We start from the raw sequence: 13044 nt of genomic DNA, 5'->3' as shown, positions 1-13044 counted from the left end.
CAGGGAAAGGTATGCGCGCCAGACAAGGCAGGTGAGAAAAAGGCGCACATTTTTCAATCCGCTCTTTTTGGGTTGCGTTTTTTTTACTAAAATCTTATTTTTAAATTACTTATTTAATTGTACAAATCTAAACCCCTTCGGCTAAATGTTGTGTAAAGGTGTTGCCTTTATTTGTTTGAGCTTGCGGTCTATATTTCACTAACGTATGGCTACCGGCCTATTGCTATTGACCTGAGATTTGAACCGCTAACGGTGTACGGTGAGTTTTAAATCGAAAACGAGTCGATCGTATCATTTGAGCCGGAAGTAAAGCAAATAACAAAACAAAATACGAACTGCACCAGCTCTCGCTAACTTAGCCTGTATAGGATGTCTTTTGCAATGTTGCTGTCGGTTGCTAGTAATTAGCATGCAATTGGCAAATGTTAACTACCACCACCGCCTCATTCTACATCGTGGTACTGTATAAAGGAATGTACGTTTGAGCCGGAAGCTTCAAGCTTCTTCCTGCCGCCTAGCTCCGTCAGCTCTATGATCACTACGTTTCGCTCCACCACTCCGCCGAGCTGCTGGACGAGCTTGTTGGCTGCATCCATCGTGCCGCCGGTGGCCAACAGATCGTCTATTATCAGCACCTTCTGCCCGGAGGTAATGCTTCCTTGCTGTATTTCAAACACATCCTAAAACATCACACAATCGGAGGAGTTGTTAAACGAATGGTGGCACGGATGAAAAAAGGCAACTTACAGTTCCATACTCCAGCACGTACTCCTGCTGGGCGCAGGATCCGGGCAGTTTACCCTTCTTCCGTATCGGCACCGAGGCGATGCCCAGTTCCGCCGCAATCAGCAAGCTAAACAGAAAGCCACGTGCCTCCAGCCCGACGATCACCTGCACGTCCGGACAGCTTTCCCGAACGTACGATACGAGCACGCTTTTGATTGCCTTGCAAACCTCACCATGCCGAAGGGCGGTAAATATGTCCCTGGAAAGAAGAGAGGAAACCATCGGTTACTGCCACGTAGCACAAGAAACACAACAGATCTGCTCACTTGAAAAGTATTCCTTTCTTCGGGAAATCGGGATACTCGCCAATGTGCTTCTTAATCAGTTCAACGTTTGCACTTTGATCGGCGGACATACTTTCGCACTTTCTGGAGCTATTTACACACGTTCACACACTTCCACTTCCAGAGGGAGATTGTCGCGAGTATGTTAGTTGCGCGTTGGAATGATTTCAGCTTTGGCAGATTATTTGTTTAGTTAGTTGCTTCTAATCGCACGCAGCATCCCCGGCCAAAATTGATGATAACAAAAATGTGGATGATAACAAAAGCCCGGTGTTTACCGAAACGTCAAACTTCTTCTTTCTAACCAGTGACCACACTACACACAAAATTGATTGATGTTTTCGTGTCGCTTTTTTCTTATTTGAGGAATTGTATGTGACCTAATTAGTTTGATTACTTCAAACTGAGATATTGTAGAATAACTCTCTTTTTAACGAAGTAAATTTAAAACTTATTTTTAAAAACGCTTTCATTACGGTATTTCTGTTGCGCTCAGAGTGGCCAGATTATTTTTGCGGTTTTCGGTAGACGCATCAAAATTTTATCGGTAGTTTTCGGTAGGAGTTTAAAATTATTTCGGTAGTTTTCGGTAGGCTTTGAAGTGTTGAGCGTGGGGGGGGGGGGTTGTCGTAGATGGAAGCTAATCTGTCCCATGAGGAACAGCACGAGCAATAACATCTTTCATTTATTTAAAGGAGATAGTTTAGATTTGGTTCATAGCGCCCGCGCAAAGCGACGGAAGAAATCAAGGCGTTCAGAGAATTTTATCATGCCTCCCGCTGCGCAAATTCGAGCAGTTTTCTGCGTAGTTTTTTGCGTCGTTTTGTGTCAAAAAATACGCAAAAAATACGCTAGACTTCAGCCAAAACTACGATAGCCAGCGTATTTATTTCAGTTTTTAGGTGCGGAACGAGCGCCATCTGTTGAAGGAATGGATGAACTATTTCAGACGGTGGAGCAAAAAAAACGGCCGAAAAATTCAAAAATATTGGCGCCCATTCCTTCCTCCTCCTCTTCCTCTAACTCCCTTCCCCTCCCTGCCTTGCCTTATACTTGCGCTTCAGCCCGTGCCTTTCGCCGTCAGCTGATTGTGTGTATGCGTTGGTGTATACCCAAATAACCAAATCGTCCTTAACCCACTGTAAAACCACTTCAAACCCACGTGGGTTTGTGGTGGTCGATTCAGTCGTTAACCCACCAAATTTTAGAACAATCGGAGCTGCCAGTTCCGATCCGATGTATTTATCCTGCCCACCCTTAACCCATCTTTTCCAAAAATGCTTTGAGGAAAAATTTGGTCAAGGGTTGGCTAAGGTCAATGTTTTAACTCCTCGATTGATTAAATTCATTAACTTACATCACTGCACTTCAACTTCAGCAATATTATTAGTCTAAAAACTATGCACTGACCAGCGAAATGGAAGATATCATTCGCAAGTAAACAAACACACATATTCACATATTACACATGAATGTTTTACAACAAACCAACTTAAACACACACGTTTAATTGCTTCCTTTGCACAATTAAATAAAATTTTAACACAGGTGAAACATGTTGAGCAAATAAATTGCCCGTGCAAAAAACTGACTTCAACATTGAAGTGGCTGCTTCTGTGGCCGTGTGGCTTAACCCACCAAACTGATAGTTTTTTAGCTTTTGTTTGATGGAACTGGATTTTTAGTACAAGAAATTGGTGGCGTTTTCGGTATCTTGGTTATATGGGTATGTACATTGCGGTTGTGTATTGTAATTGGTGGGTATTAGCATTTATTTATTCGTGTGTGACCTTGACGATGCGGGAGAAGCTGGTTCATTTTGGGATTTAAAGTGTTATCGGTGTATTGATGGTTTATTTTATTTCGTGCCGCTGCAGATGAGGCCATTTAATGCCCGTGCCAATCGAGGGTGAAGAAGCCAATTTCAAATAAGCGTACGAGAACGTCTAACACTGATCTAATTTTTTTTTTTTTTAATCTGAACATGTGTGATGCTTCAACGACCTTCTAAACATCATGTAGCACGGTGTATAGTGGCAATAAAAAAAAATTTTTTTTTTCAATGTGCCGGAATTTGTCTCGAGTTTTCTGGCCACGTCACACACACAGCGCGGGGAAAGTGATCGTCCACTCTATCATGCCGCGATCCCCCTCCCGGTGCTTTGGATAAGGATGCGCTACAAGTTAAGCCAGCAATTCTACCGATAAGGTAGCGGAAATCGATCGTGCGTGTACGCGCGTTCGGGGGTGCGTTCTCGCGTACGCGCGTGCATGCTAGTGATGGGTAAATTCAACAAAAATCCGGAATCGCTTCCGAATGACTCCGCCATAATTGGAAGCGGTTCCGGAAGGTAGGTGCAAAACTCCGACCTCGGAGCCGTCTGGAGCCGTCCGGAGCCGTTCGGAGCCGTCCGGAGCCGTCCGGAGCCGTCCGGAGCCGTCCGGAGCCGTCCGGAGCCGTCCGCAGCCGTCCGGAGCCGTCCGGAGCCGCTAGTCGGCAGCCGGAGCCGTCCGGAGCCGCTAGTCGGCAGCCGGAGCCGTCGGAGCTGTCCGGAGCCGTCGGAGCCGTCTGGAGCCGTCGGAGCCGTCCGGAGCCGCTAGTCGGCAGCCGGAGCCGTCCGGAGCCGGCGGAGCCGTCGGAGCCGTTGGAGCCGTCCGGAGCCGTCGGAGCCGTCGGAGCCGTCGGAGTAGTTGTAATAGTCGGAAGCATTCTGAAGCGCATTAATTTCTCGATATTAGTGATAATTTTATTGTAAAAAACAGCTTACGAGTAAAAAAAGAGTCTTCTTCATTTATTGATATGAAGTTTGTTTGTGTGTTTTTTTTTCAAAAATAAAGCCAAAAATAATTGTTTGCTCCGTATATATATAGTAAAAAAATGAATCAAATTAGGAGGTCAAGGAGCAATAGAACTATGACGGGAGGTGGGTTTGATAAAATACGAAACAACGTAACGTAATTATGGCAGTTTTGCACGGTTGTTTACATCGACTAACGTGTATGGTTTAGGCCGCACTTGTTTTTTACCGAATAACATGATGGCACATGGACAAGACAAAGAATATAACTATCAATCATCCGTCCATCTTTTATAAAAATAAAGATCAATAATAGTTTGATTTATAATTTTTCCCTAGATATACGGAGCAAACAATTGTTTTTGATTTTATTGTTTAAAAAAAATATAAAAAAACTTCAGAGCCTGACCAATGAAGTCAATGAAGAAGATTATTTTTTTACTCGTAAGCTGTTTTTTTAAATGAAATCATCGCTGATATCGGGAAATTAAAGCGCTTCAGAAGACTTCCGACTATTACAAACGACTCCTACGGCTCGAACTGGCTCCGTCGGCTTCGACGGCACCGACGACCCCAACGTCTCCAACCGGTTCCGTCTCCATCGACTACGACGGCTCTGTCGGCTCCGTCGAGGGAAAGAGGGAAGGAGGGAAGGAGGAAGGAGGAAGAAGGAGGAGGAAAGGAGGAAAAGAGGAAAGAGGAAAGAGGGAAAAAGAGGAAAGAGAGGAAAAGAGGAAAGAGGAAAGAGGGAGAGGAAAAGAGGGAAAAGAGGAAAGAGGGAAAAGAGGAGGAAGGAGGAAGGAGGGAAGGAGGAAGGAAAAGAGGAAGGAGGGAAGGAGGAAAGAGGAGGAGGAAGGAGGAAGGAAAAGGAGGAGGAGGAGGAGGGAAGGAGGAGGAGGAAGGAGGAAGGAGGAAGGAGGAAGGAGGAAGGAGGAAGGAGGGAAAGGAAGGAAAGGAGGAAGGAGGAAGGAGGAAAAGAGGAAGGAAAGAGAGGAAGGAGGAGGAAGGAGGAAGAGGGAAGGAGGAAAGGAGGAGGAGGAAAGAGGAGGAGGAGGGAAAAGGAGGAAAGAGAGGAAAGAGGAAAGAGAGGGAAAGAGAGGAAGAAGGAGGAGGAGGAGGAGGAGGAAGGAGGAAGGAGGAAGGAGGGAAGGAGGGAAGGAGGGAAGGAGGGAAGGAGGGAAGGAGGGAAGGAGGGAAGGAGGGAAGGAGGGAAGGAGGGAAGCAGTGGCCCGAAATAAAATACAGTGTACACGCACACTGTCGCACACACTAAGCAGCGCAAGGCTTAGTGTGTGCCGAGCGTCATACAGGCAGAGTGTGTTTACGAGCCGATCGAGCAGGAGCTCTCGGCAGGGGCGCTCGGTGCGGCTGGTGCGCGGCCATCGCACTTGCGGTTTTAAAGTGTTAATTGTTTGTTCATTGTGTCTTTTATTTATTATTGTTCGTTTATAAGTGTTTTAATAAAAGTAAAAGTGTCAAACACAACAGTGGCGACGAGGATGGGATCCTCCTGCGTAAGGGGGATCCCAACAAGAACCCGCGGACGCCATCGCGATCGGGCCCATCTCGTTTTTGCTGCATCATCGCAGCGGCCATCGCGATGGCACGGTTCCCTGTGCTTTTGGGATACCGCGGAACATCGGGCCGCCACCGCCGCCAACACCGAGGCCCCCGGCTGCCGTCCCATCATTGGCGACCACAGGGGAAGCCGAACACACATTCTCGGCGACAATGAAGGTCGTCGGGCTGCAGCCCCAGCAACGCCAGCAGCACCACAGGCGAGGCAGCTTTCCGCCTTGCTGCTGGAACATCGGATGGGGGTCATTCCATCCAGGCTGCAGCCCCCAGCTTCATCGGGCGAGGACGCATTCCGCCCAGCTGCAGCAGCAGCAGTGCAAGGATCCATCGGCGACGAGCAATACCGCCCGGCTCGAGCTCAGCACATCATCGGCGAGGCAGCAATTCCGCCGCGGCTCGAGCCCTGCCTCTCATCACGGCGACGTAACATTCCGCCTCGGCAGCACAATATGGATCGGCAACGCAAAAGTTGCATCGGCTGCATCACAGCAGCCCCACATCGGCGCGAACGCATTCCGCCAGCTGCAGCAGTAGCAGCACAGCAACCGGACGGGCGAGGTGCCATGTCGCCCCAGCTGCAGCCACCGTTTCCAGATGGGTAAGGACATATGTCACCCTGGCTGCAGCACAGTGTCCGGAAGGGCGAAATCATATTTCGCGCTGGCTGTAGTTGAACAGGCGTCGCCAATTGCGCCTCGGCTACAGCCACAGTGTCTAGAGGGGACGAGGTAGCATGCCGTCCCGGCTGCAGTCGAACGGGCGTCGCCAATTGCGCCCCGACTGCAGCCACAGTACAAAAGAAGGGCGATGAGCCAAAGCATCGTAGGAGGGCGAGGAACCATGCCGCCCGAGTATTTTCATCTCTGCCGCCCGTCATCGGAAAAAAAATACATCGCTGCTGCCCTGGGGCAAGGATCATCACCATCATCATCATCATCATCGCGGCATCATCATCGCGGCACCTTCATCATCGCGGCATCATCATCATCATCATCATCATCGTTAGCATCATCGTCATCATCATCGCCGTCACACCTTCGCCGCCGTCCCAGGGAGCGGCACAGCAGCAGCATCACCGCCGCGTCATCGCCATCGCGGTGTGGCCCGAGTAGCAGCAAGCGCTGCTCAGCGCACCAACATCGGGGTCCCCACATCTTGGCAGCATCGGCCGGAAGGGTTCACCACGCCGGTATTCCCTTAGTGGAATACCCCCGCGTCGGTTCGAGCCCTTCGGTATTAAAAGGGGGAGATGTTGTGGGCAGCCGTGCCGACCCCTGGACTTGCCGTGGCAGTTGCGCTGCCACCGGTCAACGTCCAGGAGGACGACAGTGTACACGCACACTGTCGCACACACTAAGCAGCGCAAGGCTTAGTGTGTGCCGAGCGTCATACAGGCAGAGTGTGTTTACGAGCCGATCGAGCAGGAGCTCTCGGCAGGGGCGCTCGGTGCGGCTGGTGCGCGGCCATCGCACTTGCGGTTTTAAAGTGTTAATTGTTTGTTCATTGTGTCTTTTATTTATTATTGTTCGTTTATAAGTGTTTTAATAAAAGTAAAAGTGTCAAACACAACAGGGAATATGTGTGTTTGTTTACTTGCGAATGATATCTTCCATTTCGCTGGTCAGTGCATAGTTTTTAGACTAATAATATTGCTGAAGTTGAAGTGCAGTGATGTAAGTTAATGAATTTAATCAATCGAGGAGTTAAAACATTGACCTTAGCCAACCCTTGACCAAATTTTTCCTCAAAGCATTTTTGGAAAAGATGGGTTAAGGGTGGGCAGGATAAAATACATCGGATCGGAACTGGCAGCTCCGATTGTTCTAAAATTTGGTGGGTTAACGACTGAATCGACCACCACAAACCCACGTGGGTTTGAAGTGGTTTTACAGTGGGTTAAGGACGATTTGGTTATTTGGGTATACACCAACGCATACACACAATCAGCTGACGGCGAAAGGCACGGGCTGAAGCGCAAGTATAAGGCAAGGCAGGGAGGGGAAGGGAGTTAGAGGAAGAGGAGGAGGAAGGAATGGGCGCCAATATTTTTGAATTTTTCGGCCGTTTTTTTTGCTCCACCGTCTGAAATAGTTCATCCATTCCTTTAACAGATGGCGCTCGTTCCGCACCTAAAAACTGCAATAAATACGCTGGCTATCGTAGTTTTGGCTGAAGTCTAGCGTAGTTTTTTGCGTTTTTTTTTTGACACAAAACGACGCAAAAAACTACGCATAAAACTGCTCGAATTTGCGCAGCGGGCGGTCACATGAGGCCTTTCTGAAGTGTTGGTCGGAAAATTGTACTAGGGAATTTAACCCAACAAATGCTTGGGACGCTCTAGCAGCAATCGAACGCGATACCGAACATGAAAAATATATGGGGTTTTACATGTTCGATGTGATAACCCACAAATCGAACATGTGAACCCAAGTGCCACAAATCTACTAAACGACTAAACGAGACTAAACGCCTTCTAAACGACTCAAGCTCTCTACCTAAACGGAATATAGAAAAACTTCGTTTAGCAGACGGCAAACGACTCATGCATTCTAAAAATAGCAAAAAAGCTGATGGCGCTATCTGTTGGTGGGATACACCAACCAGTTGAGCCTTCATCGCTTGGAGGAGAGCTTTCTCATTTCCTCTGTACTGTTGTATGGTTTCGCATTGAAGTTATGCATCGCTAGAACTAGAACGGCGATACGATTGTTTAAATACTAAACTCCAACGGAAATCACCAGCACTGAAAAGCAAGTGCGATTACAGTAATGGTCGTTGGTGTTGATACCCACGTATCTGACCACACGACCATTCATATAGATTTTTGCTCAGAAAGTTATAAGGCTATATAGGTCATGATAAGATGAAACTTGTCGAAACACATTGTAAGAAAAGGATAGCAAATAATGATGAGTTGTAATACGCCATCTATCAAACCAATCAAGCTGTGGAGCTTTCATTTTTTTCTATGGATATTCAATTTTCCAGTCGTTTAAGCTTAATCTGTGGCGCTTGGGCTGGTTCTGGTTGCTAGTGATTTCCATATAGAGTTTAATACATTAAGTGATTTGGGAAATGGTAATATGACTTTTTGGTCAGAATTACGAAAAAATCTGTGATTTTCGGTAGGATAAATGAAAAATCGGTAGTTTTAGGGGGCTCATCTGTGAATCGGTAGGTATATCAAAAATCGGTAGGAATACAGATAAATCGGTATTTCTGGTCACTCTGGTTGCGCTCGCCCCGCATGCGTCATTTGACGAATGCAACTGTCATACCCTACATGCTTCATGGATCTAACCACATGAGTCTGTATAACAGTCATGCGCAATTCAAATTTGAATGCGGAATCACGTTAAAAGCAACACGTGGATTATTTTACAATTTCAAATAACTCAATCTAATCTACTTTAATTACATAAAATGGCATGTTAAGATGGTTGGAAACTTTCAATTTCGTTATACGTAACAAATTGCATTCTTCCTATCTCACGCGTAGACATGATTTCGGTCGCAAAAATAGCATCGACCATCCACATCCATAAAATGATAACGCGAACCATCTTCCTTTTATAGCCTCGTAGCGCTCATATAAAAGCGTTCCCGAACGGACTGTCCAGTTTTATCGATTGTGTGTCTTGAAATAGAAAAAATATTGACTTTTTGTGAAGTGTCGTGTCGAACCGCTGATTTAACAAAGCCTCAAAATGAAAACACTCTTTGTGCTGCTGGCCTTGCTGGTTACGGTTTCCCTTGCTAACCCAATCCCAGAGGACGAGCCCAACAAAACACTGCTAGTGCCGGATGAAAATAGTGTCATTTCGAGCAACGCACATTACGTGCCGGATAACGAACATCCGGCCGTTTCCATCTACGTCGACATACTGAAGGATGCAGAGCACGTGCAAGATCCAGAACCGTACCATACGGCGGGCCAACAGGACGACGTCCCCGAGGCTAGCGACGACGAACCGGTTCTCATCGATCGTCATCCGGCGATGGTGAACGTACACGTCGCCATCGACAATCGTGGCAATGGCGATGGAAAGGATCTGGTGAACATCAACTAAACGGGAGCATCGGTTTCCTCCGACCGTTCCGGCCTGTGGCTAGTGTCTAGCGAGCAATAAATCATATCGGTACAGAATTCCTTTCGCATGCAAGCGTTTTTCTCAATCGGTTGTTCAATTTTGCACTGCAGTTCATCCAACAGGCGCTGCTTCAGTTCCTGCTCCGTTGCGCTCTGTGCGGTGGCACACAGCTCCAGCGCGCAGGTCTCCTCATAATCGGCGTATATCGATTGCAGCAGCGTCAGTATTTGGTGTGCATATCTAAAACGGAACAGGGCGATAAGTACGATCAAACACACCGCCGTGCACCTTCTCCCGCTCCGTCCGTATATTTTACCTGCTGTATAGTTTCATGCGCAATCGTTTCTCCTCCATCCGGTCCAATCTTATCAGAGTACCCTGCCAGTACGTGTTATCACCACAGTACAGTACGCTTTGCTGCAGCACGGTAGATAACACCTCAACAAAACCTAATCTGCCGACACAGAACTCCTTCATTGCAACGGCGGGCTCGCGGGCGTAGCACACTGCGAGCGACACACACTCGGAGGTGCACGTTACGGCCAGCAGATCGCGGCTAATGTCGGACGCACTGCGGAACTGTACCCAGTGGTCGGTGCTGCACAGTTGCTGCTGGGGTAGCTCGACCGAACCCACGTGCAGCTGCAGTTCGTCGCAGTCCGTTTCGAACGTTTCCACGCGATACGTCACGAAGCAGCTAAACTGTGCGCCACGGCCAGCCGACATTAGCGAGGATAGGTCGCAGGTTGCTACAAACACAGCGCATTCTTCCGAGTATAGAACGTTTTCCTGGAACACGGCAAACAAACGGTTTTATGAGAAAAGAGAAATTTAAACGGAATCAGAGGACTGTGGAATACCTTTTCTGCTACCCACTCATGGTGAAATGTTAGGCCAGCTTCTAGCGAATCTTCCATATCCATGATTTCGTGGTAAGATTTAAAGTTGTAATCATCGTCCCGGAGACGATAGAAGCGGGTCGTGTAGCAGGCTGGCTTCGTGGCTGAGTTGACCAGCAGCAAGCGAAGGTTAATTAATGTTAACCGTCTGTAATGGAGATGTAGAAAGGATGTATTATTTCGATTGGAGGTAAAATTATGTGATAGGTAGAATATAATTAAAAAATAGAAGAAAAAATTTAGAAATGATGTAAGATTTCTACGAATTTTGTGGATCCACGAGAACTACAAGAGCAAATGTCGACTATGTCGACTTTTAGTTAGAAATATCCCCTTTCCATAAACGGTGAAAAGGCAAAATGATAAACGTTTGAGCAAACAATGCCTCACAGCTGCGCTATTCCAGAACGCTATTAATCCTAAAATAATTCCAAAATGAACGAATCTCATCAATGTATTCAAAACGACATAAAAGGCTAAACATTACAGTCATGTCATACACCGGTTATACTTATGTTTCGAAACTGCAGCCGACCATTTGCAAAACCCGCCGCAAATCGTTCATTTTCCGCGTGGAATCAAGAAGGAAGTTCCTAACCTCACAGGCTCCAACCATCTCTAAGTTGTTTTAATTCGCTCGTGGAATAAGCGGCAAGGTTGTGGCCTAACAAACACAGGCTGTGTCTTAAACAGATTTGAAGGCAGCATTCGACGGCATAACGAACGAAATTCTGTACGCAAAATAAAAAAAAAATGCTGTCTGAAGGTATCGCCACATGGTTTCGATGGTATTTTTAGACCGCACGAGATTGCCTGTCCGTGTCCCTGTTTCAGGTGCGGCGTGTGCTCACAGAGCTGCCTGGGACATTTAAAAAAAAATAGTAATTAACTGCATGGTGCCGTCTTCTAGGCCTTGAGCTTCTTGGCGATAGGATACCTAACGCACAGTGCTTTTTCATCGGTGGCCTGCTCAACGGTGTCATCTACTCACCGTCTCTATTGTACCGCATCAACATTTTTGCACTATCTCGTCCGCTTAGGACTAGGAATATTTTGCGTATATCTCAGCTTCGATCCAGTGCTGATCCTTCAGACCCTATGATTCTCGTATGTTTGCGGAAATCAAAGTTAGCTACGATGCATTTGACTTTGGGATATCTTCACAGCGGATCAAAGATAGACTCCGGCTCCTGCCATGGCCAATGTAATGCTGCCACATTACTATTACTATCATTATTGTAGCTATTGCAGTGTTAGTAATTCTTCAAATGTCTCTATGACTCTGCATATGGTCATGAAAGAAACGAGATTAGATCGAATGAATCCGGACAACTCCAGGTCAATTAAAATAACACTGGATACGTCCAAACGACGCTGGCTTGAGTCCAGAAGAGTCCGAACGACCAAGTCGGACGGAATAAATCGGCATTAAGTCTACACTAGTCTGATTCAAATCCCATCTCGATTCATTCGTCGTTGGGAGTTATCCGGACTCAAGCAGAGTCGTACGGAGATTTCTGGGGTCGTAAAGCGTCGGCGTGAGTTACCATCGCAGTCGTCCAAAATTGTTCGGAACCATCAGGATTTGCCTGGCTACATTCGAATCCAACCCAGCTCCTACACTGAAGATCATCTGGCCTAATGAACCATACTCTGGGATATAATTTTATTTTCATGATCATTGGGATTTGATCATACAGGATTTTTCAGAGGTTCTCATAGTTGTGGGACACTTCCTTGATTCTATCTGATTGGAAGTGGACTCATATGTCGATAATTTGATTCTATGGCATCCTTCTTGGACAGACTCTTATTGGATTTGTCCAAAAAGGTTGTTATAGAGTCCAATTCCCAACACTTCTTCTTCGTTGGCTCAACAACCGATGTCGGTCAAGGCCTGCCTGTACCCACTTGTGGGCTTGGCTTTCAGTGACTAATTGATTCCCCCCTCCCCCCCCCCATAGCAGGATATTCAGTCCTACGTATGACGGCGCGGTCTATTTGGGGATTGAACCCATGACGGGCATGTTGATAAGTCGTACGAGTTGACGACTGTACTACGAGACCGGCAATTCCCAACACATACAGTTCATTTCCCATTACAAAGCGTCATGAAAATGTCGCACAACTATGAGAACCTCTGTAAAACCTGTAAGAATACAGTGTTTACCGATCCTGTTCGACGTTTGTTGCAAGCACTACCATTATCGTCTCATTCGATTCGTCGTTCGCGCACCAATTTCATCAATTTCACCAAATTAACGATATTATTTTTTCCGGCTCTCATTTGTCTAATTCTGACCTGATTTAGCATTTTGAATGTTTCATTACTTGTTATCATGTTTTTCCGTTATTTGATCAACCATTACATAATTAATCAAATTAGAAAAGAAAACACAACCACATTTTTTCTTACACGATAAGACGGCTAAAGTAAATTAAGCTTTGTGATTCGTACAAGTTACCATCTTTCAGTCCCAAACCAATGCAAGTGTACCATCATATTAGTGCGTCACTGTTTCACATTTGCTCTTTTGCTCTAGGCACTCATTTTCCCCTCGAGAGCACAACGCTGTTAGTGTGCTCGAACCGACCAGACACTCACAAG

At 46.6% G+C, this 13044-nt stretch overlaps 2 protein-coding genes across 2 annotated transcripts in view; both read right to left on the bottom strand.

The window, feature by feature from the left end:
- Nucleotides 1-142: 142 nt before the first annotated feature.
- On the bottom strand, nt 143-1368 carry LOC120895832 (adenine phosphoribosyltransferase). The gene is made up of 3 exons (XM_040299508.1): nt 1053-1368; nt 748-985; nt 143-680 (listed from the first exon to the last, which is right to left on the bottom strand). The coding sequence occupies exons 1-3, from the start codon at nt 1139-1141 to the stop codon at nt 444-446; spliced, it is 564 nt and encodes a 187-aa protein (XP_040155442.1). The 5' UTR covers nt 1142-1368; the 3' UTR covers nt 143-443.
- A 7238-nt stretch (nt 1369-8606) lies between these two features.
- Nucleotides 8607-13044, bottom strand: part of LOC120897541 — a 32257-nt gene continuing 27819 nt past the window's right edge. The window contains exons 2-4 of the mRNA XM_040302511.1: nt 10398-10584; nt 9854-10326; nt 8607-9777 (exon numbers count right to left, since the gene is read on the bottom strand). Of these exons, the coding sequence (XP_040158445.1) occupies nt 9513-9777; nt 9854-10326; nt 10398-10584 (925 nt within the window). The 3' untranslated portion in view covers nt 8607-9512. The remainder of the gene's footprint in view (nt 9778-9853; nt 10327-10397; nt 10585-13044) is intronic.

Source organism: Anopheles arabiensis, chromosome 2, assembly GCF_016920715.1.
Source record: "Anopheles arabiensis isolate DONGOLA chromosome 2, AaraD3, whole genome shotgun sequence".
NCBI lineage: Eukaryota > Metazoa > Arthropoda > Insecta > Diptera > Culicidae > Anopheles > Anopheles arabiensis.
Note: the sequence above shows the minus strand (reverse complement) of the source record. Positions and strands in the feature narration are given on the sequence as shown.

Excerpts from the sequence above, each read along its gene's own strand:
- LOC120895832 (XM_040299508.1), bottom strand. The coding sequence starts at position 1,141 with ATGTCCGCCGATCAAAGTGCAAACGTTGAACTGATTAAGAAGCACATT. Across the intron at positions 986-1,052 it reads AAGAAAGGAATACTTTTCAA|GGACATATTTACCGCCCTTC; the intron begins GTGAGCAGATCT and ends TCTTCTTTCCAG. Across the intron at positions 681-747 it reads ACGTGCTGGAGTATGGAACT|GATGTGTTTGAAATACAGCA; the intron begins GTAAGTTGCCTT and ends GTGATGTTTTAG.